At 42.2% G+C, this 15,684-nt stretch overlaps 1 protein-coding gene across 5 annotated transcripts in view; it reads right to left on the bottom strand.

The window, feature by feature from the left end:
- Positions 1-15,684, bottom strand: part of FRMPD4 (FERM and PDZ domain containing 4) — an 865,179-nt gene that overhangs the window by 192,298 nt on the left and 657,197 nt on the right. For all 5 annotated transcript variants that reach the window (XM_045995842.1, XM_045995843.1, XM_045995846.1 and 2 more), the window contains one exon: positions 11,570-11,686. In XM_045995842.1, the coding sequence (XP_045851798.1) occupies positions 11,570-11,686 (117 nt within the window). The remainder of the gene's footprint in view (positions 1-11,569; positions 11,687-15,684) is intronic.

Here is a 15,684-nt window from a genome sequence, read left to right as displayed (position 1 = left end):
TGGTAAATTTGTCACAACCAGTGAACCAATACTGATACATTATTAGTAATTAAAGTTCATATTTCATTCAGGTTCCCTTAGGCTCTACACCTAATGTCATTGATCTATTTTAGAATGCCATCCAGGAGATTATATCACATTGAGTGCTCCTACCTTCTTGGGCTCCTCTAGATTATGAGTGTTTTACCATTACATTTGAGTGACATAAACCAAAAAATTCGGTTCATAGTCAAAGCCAAATTTGTTAAGAATTTTCTCTTGCTTGGAACTCACTAGATTACCAAACGATACTGTTTTCTAGTTCAAACACAATATTTTATAATGATAAATGTGAGGCCAGGCCCACAGTATCCAAATGATTACCCACCATTACATAACTAGTACTGAGAAGAACGAGGATCTTAGGCCAAGAATTTTTAGTTTTACCACCCAATTTCTGCCCTTTACAGTGTAATTACATTACCCCAGAAATTCACGTTCATTACATCCTGAATTTTGAACAGCCAACAGACAAGCTTAATAAGATATGAATTAGTGACAAAAATGTGATGATTTTTCAAGTTCTCAAGGTTTTATTAGGAAATATGGGCTTTATCAATGTGCTCAAATTCTGTTAGTGAAATTCCTAAAGCAGAAAGTTCACAGGCGATCACGTTAAGTCACTGACTTATCGATCATCATTTTTTCTAACAATTTACTGAATATAATGCTTCAGAAATAGTTCTATTCGTGTATCCATTACTTCATCCATCTGTCTACTCATATCTACATACACCTAAAGATTTTTATAACAAAGATTTATTAACCATCTATTATTGCCCGGAAAACATTCCAGGCAGTGATAACCAACACTGATTAATCTCCTGGAGAGGAACAGTCATGACTTTCCTGGAATTTTTTGGACTGAAATTAAATGGTATCAATATAATGAAATTAATAAATCCATTTAACTTTTTGTAAGATCTAAGTAGAAGTGTAGGCTTAATAATGTGGGAAACTGAATTTTAATCACTGAACTAAAGAATAAGAACCAGCTGAGGCGAGAAGAGAAGGAGTGAGCCTGGAGAAAAAGAAGGGGGTGGTATCACGGAAGCCAGGAGAATAACTTAGAACAGAACATCACCAGAAATGAATTGGGGACTTTTATTTGGGAGCTTTATAAAATTCCCCCATAAAATGAGTAGTATTACTTCAAAACACTATGGACAATTAACTTTTGCAAAGTACAATGGGGCTGTTTCTCTGTAGACCACTGGTGACACCAAGTTGCTATGTAATTTTCACATCCCTAATAATTATTTGCACTTGCATTTGGCATTCCATTGTGACTGGGTTTTATGTTGCTATTGTTGCTCCCCCTTCAACCCCTCCCACAAAGGTGCTGGATGTTGGTGGGAGCAGCTGCGTGCCCTGCCATCAGCAGATTCCTCTCCCTCAGTCCCCACCACAAGGGAGGGGGGAGTCCTGATATTCTCACAGTGAAGGTTTTACTTCTCCGTTGACTTTTGATGATGTTAACCCTACAACACTCTTTAGAGGTAGATACTGGTTGTTAGAGCTCTGCCACAAGTTCCTGCTGACAGCAGACGCACCACAGAGTTTGGCCTTGCTCACAGTACAACCTAAGAAAACACACTCTACCGATGTCTGTGCTCATTTCCGTCACACATAAAACTAATGGCAACTTCCCATCTCATGGGAGGGTTTTATAAATTTATCAGACAGTGAAATAGAAATACAAGAATGGGGTCAAATGCAAGATATTCTAGAGGAAGGTTTGGAAAACAATTACATCCCATAGGACAAAGGTGGCCCGCAGTTTCTTTTTGTAAATAAAGTTTTATTGGAATACAACCACATCCATTTATTTGCACATTTCCTATAGCTGCATTCACACTACAGTGGCAGAGTTGCCATGATCATTGTCAATTGCTTTGAGTTGTGACCAAGACCGCATTACTTCCAAAGCCTAGAATATTTACTATGTGGCCTCTTACAGAAAAAAGTTTGCTGACTTGCCTACAGAGAAAAAGGCTAAGAGTGGAGGAAGAAAATTAGGTACCTTTTGATGAGAAAACCCATCCATAACAGGGCAAAGAGAAGACTTTCTGAGAGAGTCGAGAGCTAACAGCAACCTGTCCTCTTTCCTAGGCCTTAAATGAAAATGCCACATGAAAAAAATTTTAAGAAAGGAATCAGGAGGTGAGATTGGGAGGTGGGGTGTGAAGGCTAATCAGTCTTTAGCATTTATAGCCTTCTAAGAAACAAGAGTGAATGAACAATCCTGTCATATCCTTTCTGACTCGTCTTCTTTCCCTATATTAGCCATCAACCTACCGAAAATGATGACAGAGGAGGAAAGGGCAAGATAGGACCTTTTCCTTGCAATTTTACTATGGACAACAGTAAGCCAAAAGTAGGGAGTTTTGGTACAGTGTGCTCACATGGAGAAGTAAAACAAAAACCGTTAAATTAATTTTGTGTACCATTTCGACTTTTGGGGTTAGAATGAAATACGTATAAATGTATAAGCTATGAAATGCAAATTGTGCCATTTCACTGATTCTGCACAGAGGGCAAAGCTCCCATGTTTGCATATAAAGCTCACTTTGCATCATCGAAGGATCATCAGTAATATTCATGCTAATAAATTAAACTTTTAATTTTAACTTAATGAGAATGGTGATAAAAGGCAAATAAACAATTATGAAATGTTGACAGAGCACAAAAGGAAGGGAAACCCTGCAGATTTTTAGTGTATTTGTCTTGCTCCTTTTTTTCGTTTTTTTCCTCTTTTTTATCTTGCTCCTTGAGGAAGGGGGCACTTGTTTTCATTTTGCAGTGGGTGCTGACAATTAAGGGGCTGGCCCCGTGCACTGACCAACACCCTTTAAGATCGACTTGTCTGCTTAGAGAGTCTCCTAGCCGTCACAGCCTGAGCTGCTATGGCCAACCTCAAGCTCTTGGAGCAGCTGAGCGACACACTCCACGAAAACAATGGAATGGCATGACTTCTCGCAACTCAGGCTGATCCATGTGTCCCCTGGCACAAAAGAGCAGTGCCACTTCCCATCAGCTTTGCAACGGAGGACTCCTCTCCAGAAAGTGGCCATTGCCAACAAGGTTTTATTCAGGCTGTGAGAGGCAAGAGAGGACAAGGGCTCGGCAGGGAGCGCGGTCCCCGACCCCTGGGGGACCAGAGCGAGGCACTGTATATCCAGCCCTCCTCTCCTCTGCTGCGGGGGTGCAGACAATCATGAAAGGACACCTGCCACACACGTGATACCGTGTCCTCTTAAGTTCAGTGGATTTATTTGGCAAAAACACCCACACCCGCCAGTTGGCACTTGGCACCGGCCAGAATTTCCTGCCTGTGTCCCAGCCTTAGGCGAGGACATCAAAATTGCTCTCTGCAAGGGTTGGCTCAAGCCAGAAAGAAGGGCTCCAAAGGCCACTCGAAAGAATCGAGAGCAGCCTCAAGCTACTATTTCAATTACAGGCTGTGACAGAAACCTGGTCACCCAGGTGCTTCTGCTTTTCAGTTCGGCTGTCCCTGTGATCCTGAATGGCCTTTGTGACCCACTTCGTGTACACCCCTAGAGGGTGCTAAAAAATGAAAAAAAATGAAAAAAAAAATAAGGAGAAGAAAGAACCAATCCTGATCACCACCGAACCGGCTGTCCACAGCTCTGCTTGCGGTGCGTGTCCCAACTCTTTGTCACTAAGTGGCCCCAGGCAATTCAGGTAATTACCAAACCTTCAGCTCTGTTGGCTTCCTGGACAAAAAAAAGCCGGGAGAGTTTGAGGGACTGATGCAAGAGAGATGGACCGGCTATGTTGAACCCGCCACATTTCGAGAACAAATGCCCAAGATGGGAACAGGCCCGTATCAGATACAGGCGAAGCTTGCGCGGCATCGCCCTTTCCGCCACATGCCAAGTTAGAGCCGGAATGACGGAGTCGTTTCCAAAGCCTTACTTTGCAAAGCCGCTCTGGCAACTCTGCAGACTCACGTGCTAGCTGGGAGGAGTAATTATCGACTCAGCAGATAGGTGCTTTGTCAGATATGAAAGAAAACAAACCTGCTTCAGTGAAGGGAATAAACAGCCCCCGATGTTCAGCCAGGGAAGCCTGTGCACTGACAGGACGTAATTACCTTCCATTGCATGTAATGATATTATCACGTTTACTTTGTTCCTCCAATTCCAAAATTATAATATACCTCCCTCGCTTAAGTGGATGCTTGGGTTCCTCAGGAACTCATTTAACTCAACGGCATTTGCTTTTGCCATGAGGCAATTATTTGCATTTGGTGAAAAATTCATGGTGTGTACTTGGAAGCAATATGTTTTATTTAAGCGTTTTTCATCACAAACACCAAAAAACAAGGCAAACATCCTCTTTTCTAACATAATGCCGATTTGTAACTCTTTCAACAGTTAAAAAGTCACAAAATAATATGGCAACCCAGCTCAAATAAATCTCTCCTATTTCCATCCTTGGCACACCTTTCAGTTTCCACAAAGAAACTTTGGTATTTCATTCCCAGAATCAAAGGGTAACAACCTATGTAATCGCTCAGATCCATTTGTCCTTTGTTGGATGCTGGTTAATAATGTCAGATTAATGAAGTAGGAAATGGATGTCCCATTCTGAATATGAAAATAATACAGGGGATGGTGGAGGCTACCACAGTGTCCAAATCCAGCTTTACAACTTTAAATTTTTAGAAGAGGACAACATTAAAGGAACTCATGAAACGGAACAAATGAAGGGACTTATCCACAGAATATGAGCGAGACTCTCTTGTGAAATCGTGGGGTAAAAGCAAAGGAAAAAAAAAAACCCCAAGAATAACCCTCTTGGGGACATACTAGGTAAAGCCCAGGGGAACTACCCCGGGGGCTCAAACTTAAGGATGAAGTAAGGATTTGCTGTTGGATTTGATGACAGACTCTTATCACGTGACTTGACAATTCTGCTTGGGGTTAAGAAAACGGGGAGGTGGGACCCACAAGCTGCTTGCATTTCCTCAGATGATTCTTTCCTGGAGTGAGAGAAATCAAAAATACCTTTCACGCTAACTACGGAACTGACTGGCAGCTGGGAATGGCTAGACTTCTCCCACGATGGGCAATGTCCATCCTGGAGAACAGAGTGCAAGTTTTCACATCTCATTACAAATTTCCACTATTCAGGTTTCGGGATTGAACTCTCTTGCATTCAGAAGATAGTGACTCGGATTAATTGCCCACCATGGGAATTGCTGGCAGAGTAACAGAACAGTGTGTCTTGTCCAATAAGCATGCAGAGCTAGCTACTTTTTGTAGGCTTACAGAAGACGACGAAGACGAAGACGAAGAAGAAGAAGGAGGAGGAGAAGGAAAAGAAGAGGAGGAGGAGGAGGAGGAGCAAGCCTTTCGAATGCAGAACTTGAAAATGAGGGCATGTGTTTTTGCAATGACCCTCCCATCTCCTTTCCCACCTGCAATTGCTATGCCCAGACTCTGACTGGACTGGCTCTTCATTAACAGCGATCTTGCCAACAAGTGCTCTAATATTAATTTCCACCATGTTTTAATTTTCCTTTCAATCTTCAAAAGCCAAAGTTTCAAATTCATGAAGGACATTTCTTCTTTAGTATTAACCCTCCCGACCCGCAAAGTCCAACCAGAGTGTTTTTCCTGTTTAACGAAGAAATGGTATATTAGGAACACACTGCTCCCTATTCTCTAGGACATGTATTATATGTCTCTAAGGGAGTAAAAGAGATCTTGCGCAGTTGAGAATGACAGCAGGCCTATCATTTCCACTGTACTCGAAGATCATGGAAGGTAAGAAATTGTCTTACTAATCTTGGTATCTTCAGCATATACTCATGTTCAATCATGTTTGCTGGGTGTATGTTGGGTGGGTCAAGGAGTGCTTTTAAAGGAAGCACATGACCAGACCACCCGGCGGATGGGCCATTTCCAAAGATGCTGAATGGGGAGGGTAAGCCAGGAAAAGGTGGTGGTGAGCGGGTAGGGCTGCGTGATCGCGGGGGTGGCGATTAAGGCTATGGAATATAGGGGCCATGGCATGCATCAGACTCCATTACAAAGCCAAAACAACTGAGGCTTTATATTCTGATGATGAAGAAATGCTAGTCTGACTATACAGAGGATGTGGCAATGCCTAGTCCTGGGGAGCCTCACCTTCTCCCCCAAAAGTAGATTCCTCAATGTAGCTCACTATCTCCCCGGTCAGTTGTCAAGGTTTAATGAAATCTTTGGTCTCACAAGAATTTTCTGAACTTGCTTTATCTAAATCAGATCGCATTAAGAGCCAAAAGAGGTGCTGTCTATAATTATGTCAGAACGATACTCATAAACCAGAACTCTCCGGGGCAGACAGGGTTACACGCCTTTATCTGCACGTCTCTATATGCACACATATGATCTATATCTATATCATCTATATCTATATGCTATATCCACTTATAACTATATCCACAACTACACGTGTATCTGAATTAAGAGCTCTGTTGATATCTACATTTCTATCTACAACTGTATCTAAGCTTTATGCATCTCGATTCACAACCACACGGACATCTGTTATTTATGGATGCTGTTCTTAGAGCAAACATCACAGAGGGCATCAAACTCGTCATAGTTCTTCCTTTCTCTTTCCTTCCATTTCTCCCTTTCTCACCCCTTTCTTAAAAAGACACTCTTTCCTGAGAGTTATTCCTTCAGTTCCAGTTTCTCTCTTCCAGTCCAACTCTCTCACTTCCCCTGCTTACATGGAACTAACAGGAAAGTGACAAACTCTTCCTCTACATCTCCCATGTTTCGTAAACAATATTCGCTGTTGCTCAAACATATGTATTTCCTATTTTTCTGACAATAGTAACAAAAGCTGTCCTTTTCTAATGCAGAGTTGGGTGTATTTGACCAGGTACATGTGTAGACATTTGGAAAACCATTTGATGAATCTGAGTCTCACTTTTCTCATCCAGAAATGGGATCAATATTTCATCAATTAGATAAGGGAAAATGCTATGGGGCAGCTGCCAGTCCTGGGGAGGAGAACCTGAAACTATTTCTTGGCTCTACCCAAGATCCAAGGTATGCACTGAATGTGTGTATTCCTCTAAAATCCATTTGTTCAAACCCTAATCCCCAGAATGATGGTATTTGGAGGTGGGGCTATTAGGGGAGGGTGGTAATTAGGAAGAAATGCTAGTCTGACTATACAGAGGGTGTGGCAATGCCTAGTCCTGGGGAGCCTCACCTTCTCCCCAAAAAGTAGATTGCTCAATGGAGCTCACATACCAGGATCCAAGGTATCTTGGCCACGAGGGTAGAGCCCGCATGATAAAATTAGGGAACTTCTAAGAAGAGACCTAGAGATATGACCCCTCTCTCTGTGTGTCATGTCAACTACCTCAAGCCAAGAAGAGGGCCCTCACCAAGAATTCAGCCTTGCTAGCACATTGATCGCTGATTTCTCAGACGCTACAGCTGTTGAGAAATAAAGTTCTGTATTTCAGCCACCCACTCTTTCAGAGTTTATTATAAACCCCCAAAAGACTAAGACAACCAGACATAGGATTTTTTTTACAGTTCCTGACCCTATTTCAACGTGCAGCAAACACTGATAACCAGTAGTCTACTGTCCATATAATGTTATATAAGTGTTCATTAAAATATGTGTAATGGCATTAAATTTTTTAATCCCATGCATTACCAGCTTTTTAATAAAATTTAAGGTATTGATTCCACTCTAAATAATTGGGGATGGGAAAAGGAATACGAAATTTGAACACATTTAACTACCGTGGGCTGTGTTCTGAAAGACTCATCAAGATAGAATTAGCTCATTATTGAGCTAGAAGACTCTAACTTTGAACCTGGGAAGCCTGGATCTTCCCATAGCTTCATTAATAACTTGAAAGTAGTTGTACCACCATCAAAACTGATTGTATGATTTGGGATATCATTTGGATCCTACGACAAGATAAAAAAAGGAGACATCTAACATCTTTCAAAGAGAATATGTAAAAGAGTAAGAAATTAAATGCAAAGGTGTTAATTACTAGCCACAGCTTAATTTTCAAATTGTTCTTTTAACGTACAAAACTAATGAGCGGAGTCAAACTCCACACTGCAAACCAAAGGTCGACAGAAACTTGAGTAATTAGAGTATTGCTCTGTACTGGAGGGAACTCAGTAGATAAGGAAAAAACCCCACCGGAATGATTCTCATTTATAAAACCCACTAGGGATAAAGAGCAAACACCTTTGAAATCAGGTACTTGCTCTTCACATCTGAAAACAATGAGTCTGAGAGAACTACGGAAACTTAACTTTTCCAGTAAAAAAAGTCCTATAGATTTGGTGGCTCCATAGGTTGAGAGGCCAACTCTTGATTTCTGCTCATGTCGTGATCTTGGGGTTCTGAGATCGAGCCCGGTGTTGGGCTCTGGGCTCAGCAGGGAGTCTGCTCGAGATCCTCTCCCTCTCCCAGCTTGGCTGCATGAGCATGAGCACCCATGGGCATGCTCTGTATTTCTCTCTCAAATAAATAAATAAAATCTTAAAAAAACCATCTTATAGATTGGGAAAAGTTTCACTGGTGACATTGGGTTTTTTTTTTTTTAATTTATTTTATTTGACAGACAGAGATCACAACTAGGCAGAGAAGCAGGCAGAGAGAGAGGGGAAGCAGGCTCCCTGCTGAGCAGAGAGCCTGATGCGGGGCTCGATCCCAGGACCCTGGGATCATAACCTGAGCTGAACACAGAGGCTTTAACCCACTGAGCCACCCCAGGCGCCCTGGCATTGGTTTTTAATGTTGCTATTTAGTGATCAGTGCAGGTTTCTCTATGAAGTTGCTGATTTACCCTTAAAAGTTTTTTTTTTTTTAATTTTATTTATTTATTTGACAGACTGAGATCACAAGTAGGCAGAGAGGCAGGCACAGAGAGAGAGAGAGGAGGAAACAGGCTTCCTGATGAGCAGAGAGCCCAATGTGGGGCTCGATCCCAGGACCCTGGGATCATGACCTGAGCCGAAGGCAGAGGCTTTAACCCACTGAGCCATCCAGGCGCCCCTACCCTTAACAGGTTTTAACAGGTGGCAGTAGGCCAGGGTAAATGTTACTTCACACGTGGCCTTGCCCTTAAAAATGTCAAGGACACGAAGCAAAATGCACGTGGCTCGAGTTAGCTGGGATTCTATGACCAACAGGCCCTGGTTTGTGTTTTCATCTAATCAACTGGTTCGGAAAGCACAGGAGCCCAAATCCGACGAGGAAACAGAAAAATCCATTTTCCTTGGAAAAGTCTAAGATATACCTCCATAAATTTATAATCTGAATCTTTTAGAAAGTACATTTCTTTGGCAGAAATTCTTATTGTTTTGAGTCAAAGCATCTAGGCAAGCTCAACTGAGCCAATTACGTGAATTCATAACGATGTTACAAAATAGATAGCACAATGTAATCTGACAAAATATCATCTTTTCAGCAATATAAAGCACTGGGTAAACTCTGAAATGAACAACTCAGAGTCTAGGGTATAAGCAGACTTGTTGGTCTTTCTTCCAGTCTTTGTGCTTTCTGGGAGATTCTACTCCCATGGCCAATTCCAGTGTAGTTCCCATTGTAGGGCACCCTCAAGAAAGCCTTGAAGAGCCAGAGGACCACTGCCTACAGGCTCCCTGTAGTGGGTCAGGGTCACGGGCAACTTGAAACTTCCCAGAAGGCCAGGCCCTCAAGAATGAATTGCACTCTGAAGACAGCTGCTCTCCCCTTTGCCGGAAATTCAAGAAAGAGGGGACACTTGGGCCACAAAGACTGGAAATCTGACCATAACGTTCATATGTTTCTTGCACAGATAGCATCCCCTAATCACCTGGAGGTGCTGGGCTGTGCAAAGATCGAATCCCCAAAAACAATCATAAGAAAGATTTTTTATCTTTATAAACATGATCCCCCACCTCACCATGACCCTGTCTGCTTATCAGTCCACAGTCAGATTGACAAGAACAAAGAAATGCTGCCTGTAGTCTGAAAAACGCTTCTGTTGGCATCCAATCGCAACTCAATTTTTTTTGGTAAGGATCAAACATGCTTACTGATCTAAAATGTATTTTATTTTATTTTTTTAAGATTTCATTTATTTATTTGAGAGAGAGAGAGAGAGAGCACAAGCAGGGGGAGCAGCAGAGGGAGAGGAAGAAGCAGGATCCCTGCTGAGCAGGGAGCCTGACATGGGGATGGGTCCCAGGACCCTGGCGTCATGACCTGAGTCGAAGACAGAAATTTAACCAACTGAGCTACCCAGGTGCCCCTAAAATTTATTTTAAATATTCTCATACTTAAGAATGCTGCACATAGCTTGTAAAAGAAAGCAGGGTGGGCCCTCGTTTTTTGATAAGTGCAATAGGAAAACTTATCTCATACAATTGCAAAAAACCAGAGAACTACAGCTACTGATTCCCCCAAAACTCTTTGGTGGTTCCCTCCAAAAGGTAAACGTAGAATTATCTTATGATCCAGTGAGCACAATGCTAGGCTATATCCACAAGAATTGCAAGCAGGGACCCATACAGATACTTATGAAACACTAGACACAGCAGCATTATTCCTAAGATCCAAGAAGTGCAGACAACTCACATTTCCAATGACAGAAGAATGGTTAAACAAATAAGCTATCCGTAAAATGGATTATGTACAACGGAACATTATTCAGCCCTGAAAAGGAACGAAATTGTTATATATTCCATGCCATGGAGAAATATTGAGGACATTATGCTAAGTCAAATGAGCTATACACAGAAAAACAAATACTTTATGATTTCACTTATATGAGATATCTACAATAGGCAGATTCATAGAGAAAGAAAGTAAAATAGAGCTTACCAGAGGGAGGAAGGGAAATGGCAAGTTATTTTTTAATGAGTACAGAGTTTCTGTTGGGCATGATGATGATAAAGTTCTAGAAATGGAAAGTGGCTAATGGTTGTACAATGTTCTGAATGTACTTAAATGTCACAGAATTGCACACCCCAGAATGTTAAAATGTTAAAAAAAAAATTTACCTTTATGCTATATACATTTTAACGCATTAAAAAAAAAAGCAAAAAAAGTCCAAAATCTTAGGCAGCGTCAGCGAGAGGAACGCATATAATTCTGTTAGCTCATGTTTTTCATTACAAATAACCCAGTAACATTTCTATCTTGACCAATTCTACAAAGCAATGGAAATTGTTAAACTTTAGTTCTAGTCTCAGACAGTGGGTACAACTGGTCTTGGATATACTAAAGAACACTTTTGTTCTTTCCCAGAATGACCTTACTGTCCTGAGAATTATCAGCCTAACATGGCAGATGAACAACTATGAAGCAACTGCATGTTACAAGACATAGAAGACAGAGAAGATTAAGCAGCTTGACTGATGGCCTCCAAATGTCTATGAGTCCCAAATGGAGGCACGCTAATTCTGAGTCAAGGTTGGAAGTAGAGACAAAGAACAGGTGTAGAAGATTCCACACAGCTCAAGCCATCAGTTCTACCTACTTGATGAAGCAGTCTCGGCCATCCCGGTTCGCGGTCATCTCCCATCCATAGGGTGGCACCTGGTTCAAGCCCCAGGTGCCCGAGGGAGGTGGCCAGCCAGAAGACTTCGTCCTGTGGCTGGGAAAAGAAAAAAAGAAAAAGAAAAGCATCATTACACCTGACTCCTAAACATTTCTTTTGAGACAAACACCAGAAGGAGCATGGGATTTGCTCCTCTCAACTGTGGGCTACATGCTCAGCTGATTAAATGAATAAATACAATGAACGATTTTACAGTAGGTACCATGCTCAGTAGTTCTCCTTACACTATCTTCCTTCCTGAGGTAAGTAGATATATTCCTTTACACATACTCCATTTTACAGATGAGGAAACAACGAATGGCTCAGAAAGATTAAGTAACATTGTTCAGGACACGTTATCCATTTTAAACAAAATTTTTGCACAAATTTTGCAATGGCATTATTGCACTACACTTCCTGACCACAGACATCAGGAAGTGTGGCAGATAGATATTGCATGCCATATCAACACATAATGTAAACATTGTTTTTATGGATATGAAGCAAATAATTGGAAGCTACAATTTCCTGGCCTCCCCTGACCCAAGCATAAAATTTCCACTTATATTAACCACATTCCTGTCAAAGTGAGCTATAACCCAGAGGCAAACTCTCCATTTAAGTTACAGAGAAAATCTACACATTTGCTTTTACATGTGCAATTCAAACCCTGAATCTCAATCATCGGCAAAAGGGAAGGGTAGGCTAAGGAGAACTTTCTAGAAGCCGGCCCTCCCAAGAGCAAGAGGAGAGGTGAAGTCATTGCATGTGACAAGCAACTGGGACAGGCAGGGCGGCGCAGTCACTATCTCCAACCAGAGGCCACAGCCCAGGTTCTGGAGCAGGGCTGAGTCCTGGCCACTCCTCTCTACCAAGGACCTTCAGAACTTCCACCGTCTGCTCAACAACACTGAAAATTGCTTCAGAGCAAAATCACAAGAGGAAATAATACCAAGTGCCGTTTTTGGATCAGCCAACATCCTTCATTGTTTGGTCTACCCACACCACGTGAATTTCTGGATGGCCTTGGAGATCTTCCAGGCACTTGCAGATTGCAAACTGGGGTCCAAACGACGTGGCGGGGGTTGGGGAGGCAGGGCTCACATTTCTGGGGCCTTGTGCTCAGCATCTGAGTAGAGCACCAGGGAGCCCCAGGGACCACACGCACAAGGTGTACAACTCTGTGTGGGCAGCCGTCCAGAGCCAGCAGCAGCCCCCCCACCCCCGCCACCGCACCAAGAATCCAAGGACAGGGTGTCACAGTTTCTGGAAGGAGGCACCTCTGAATTCCCCAGAACACAGGGCAACTCACCCCCACCTCATAGCCAACACACACATCTGATCAGAACCCAACCCTTCCCAGCAGGTGAAACAAGCCCATTTCCGGTACGACTTCTGGATGGGAAGGATCTCGCAACATTTAAACCACCTCTGCTGCTGTTTTTTAAACTTCCTTGCAGGTTTCCCACATCCTTCATGAAGTGTGGTGAGCAAAGGTCACAAATCTAAAGCAGGGCTGGCAGATTTAAAATCCCACCACGGGATCCTTTCTTGCCCCGAAACTATTAAAATACAAGGCAAGGGCAACAGTTTCTGTTCCTCTTCTTCGCACGAAAGTCAGCAGGGGCAGTTTCCTCTAGAGGTTTTATAAGAATGGGCTGCTTCCCTACAGTTGGAGAACCCATGAATTTGCCATCCCGTGGAAAAAAAAAATAAACACCAATTTCTCCCAAGTAGCAGAGAATACATGTGGAGAGCTTTCTAAGACTGGACCAAGAACACAAGCCCTTAGGCAGGTGAACAGAGCATATCCTGCTATTAAAAAGTGTTCCAAAAGCAATAGTACGGTAAGAAGTAACACAAGGAATACTCGAGCAAAAGACTATGTAGAGAATGCAACTATTTACACTAGATGACTAAATGAGGGCCTGCATCAGAACGTTAATCATTACCAGAGAGGGCTACCTTACTAAAAGACTCTCTTCAGTATTCCTCTCTTTCATCGGCCACAGCCACCAATGTCTAAATCACCAAAAGAAAGACACAGGCTTCCTAATGTAACTGCCATGTAAAATACGGTATCAGTAGGCCCGAATTTTGTTATAAAGTACATTCTGTCCTGTACAGTATGTTCTGAAAGCAGGAAACAGCACTTCATGACGACATTTTCCAATAAAGACTTTTGTCATGAAACACCCAACGAAGGGCAAATACTAGACACGTTTACAAATGCTAATTTAATACTTCCATTCAAGGACATCGTTTGACATAAAAAACTGAATAATTAAAATCAGATATGTCTATATGTCTGTTAATGTGTTGTCATAATATATGTGGGTTGGAAAGGTTTGAGCGCAATTTAACAAATTAAAATGCCCAAAGAACAAAAAAAAAACACCCTAATTATCTAAACCTAAGAGTCTTAAAACTCAAGGACAAGGGTCATAATTATGGAAGGATTTGGGTCCTGCTTCTATGAGTGGGACTGCAGGAGGTCCACCCAACAACATGTAGCCGTATAAGCTGATTGTTTGCTCTCCCTTTACTAGGCAACTCCGTTCCTGGCTCCATCCTCCGGGTGGTCACCAAACACTCCAAACTGGCCCATTCCAGAACTACTGGGAGACACAGTCTTTTCCACCAGGAATGCAAGAGTTAGCATCTTAAAGAGCGTAGATGGGGCCAGTGCTTATAAAAGTAGAGATCACTTACTGATTTGTACCAGAGGCCTCTCTGATTCAGATATTCTCCCTATGCTGTCAGAGTGCTGTGCACAACTCCTCATGTTTGGAAAAAATACTGACTCTGGGTCCCAGTGTGACATGAGCACCCTTTATTTCCCCCCATCTCCCAGAGAGTCCATTCAGAGTTCCTAGGCAGTCTTCCCAAGCACTGACACCTTCGGTATTTCTCCTCTTTGAAGGAGGTCTTACTTTTCTTCCTTTCTTTTTTTTTTAAAGACTTATTTATTTATCTGACAGACAGAAATCACAAGTAGGCAGAGGGGCAGGCAGAGAGAGGGGGGAAAGCAGGCTCCCTGCTGAGCAGAGAGCCCGATGTGGAGCCCGATCCCAGGACCCTGAGATCATGGCCTGAGCCAAAGGCAGAGGCTTTAACCCACTGAGCCACCCAGGCGCCCCAGGTCTTACTTTTCTTGTCCAAGTTCCTTTGACCACTTCCATGGAGAACAAAGACTATTTCGTAAGTAGGAACCTGCAGTGCTGCTCAGGAGCCAGCAGGACTGAGGACGGTAAGCTGGCTGGCCCCACTGAGATCATTTCTAGAATGTTCTCCAGCCTAGAGTTGCCAGATTTGCCAACTGTAAATATAGGACATCAAGTTCAATGGGAATTTCATATAAACAACATTTTTTTTTATCAGAAGATCTCACATAATATTTGGGCGTTACATATACTAAAAAATGCATTTGTCATTTATATGAAATTCAAATTTGACAAGACATCATGTGTTTTATTTGCAAACTCAGCATTAGCACCTCAAATAACTGAATACTCAGATTCTCTTCCACAATCAAAAAAAAAGGCAGCTTTTCTACAGAACTAAAATATCATAGCCCAGAATTCTTAAGAATCACCCTCATCTAGTCGTGGGACCAAATACTACTCTCACAGAGTCTATGATGTAATAAGAATCACCCTTAGCTCCAGGACTAGTCAAACTAAAGTATACCCTCCTAACGTGTCTGTGGGAGTAACAGGGGGATTACAAGCAGTCATGAGCTTGGCGTTGATCTGTTTCTCAAATTTAGCTTGCAAGAATCACCTCACATTGTTTGATAACTATAAAGATAACTAGACCCTAGAAATTATGATTTAGCAGGTCTGGGTTAGAACTAGGAATCTATAAGTGAGCGAATGAGAGTGTGTGTGCTGAAACCAGCAATTCACATAATTCTCTTTTGGACAGGATTGCTAGATTTACCAGTCCAAATGAAGCAAAAGAAAACAAGAGTGCCCATGTCAACTGAATTTCCAATACACGGTGAATAATTTTTAGTGTAAGGATGACCCATGCGATATTGGGAAATACTGGTT

Source organism: Meles meles, chromosome X, assembly GCF_922984935.1.
Source record: "Meles meles chromosome X, mMelMel3.1 paternal haplotype, whole genome shotgun sequence".
Taxonomy (NCBI): domain Eukaryota; kingdom Metazoa; phylum Chordata; class Mammalia; order Carnivora; family Mustelidae; genus Meles; species Meles meles.
The sequence above is the reverse complement of the archived record's forward strand: the minus strand, read 5'-3'. Positions and strand labels throughout refer to the sequence as shown.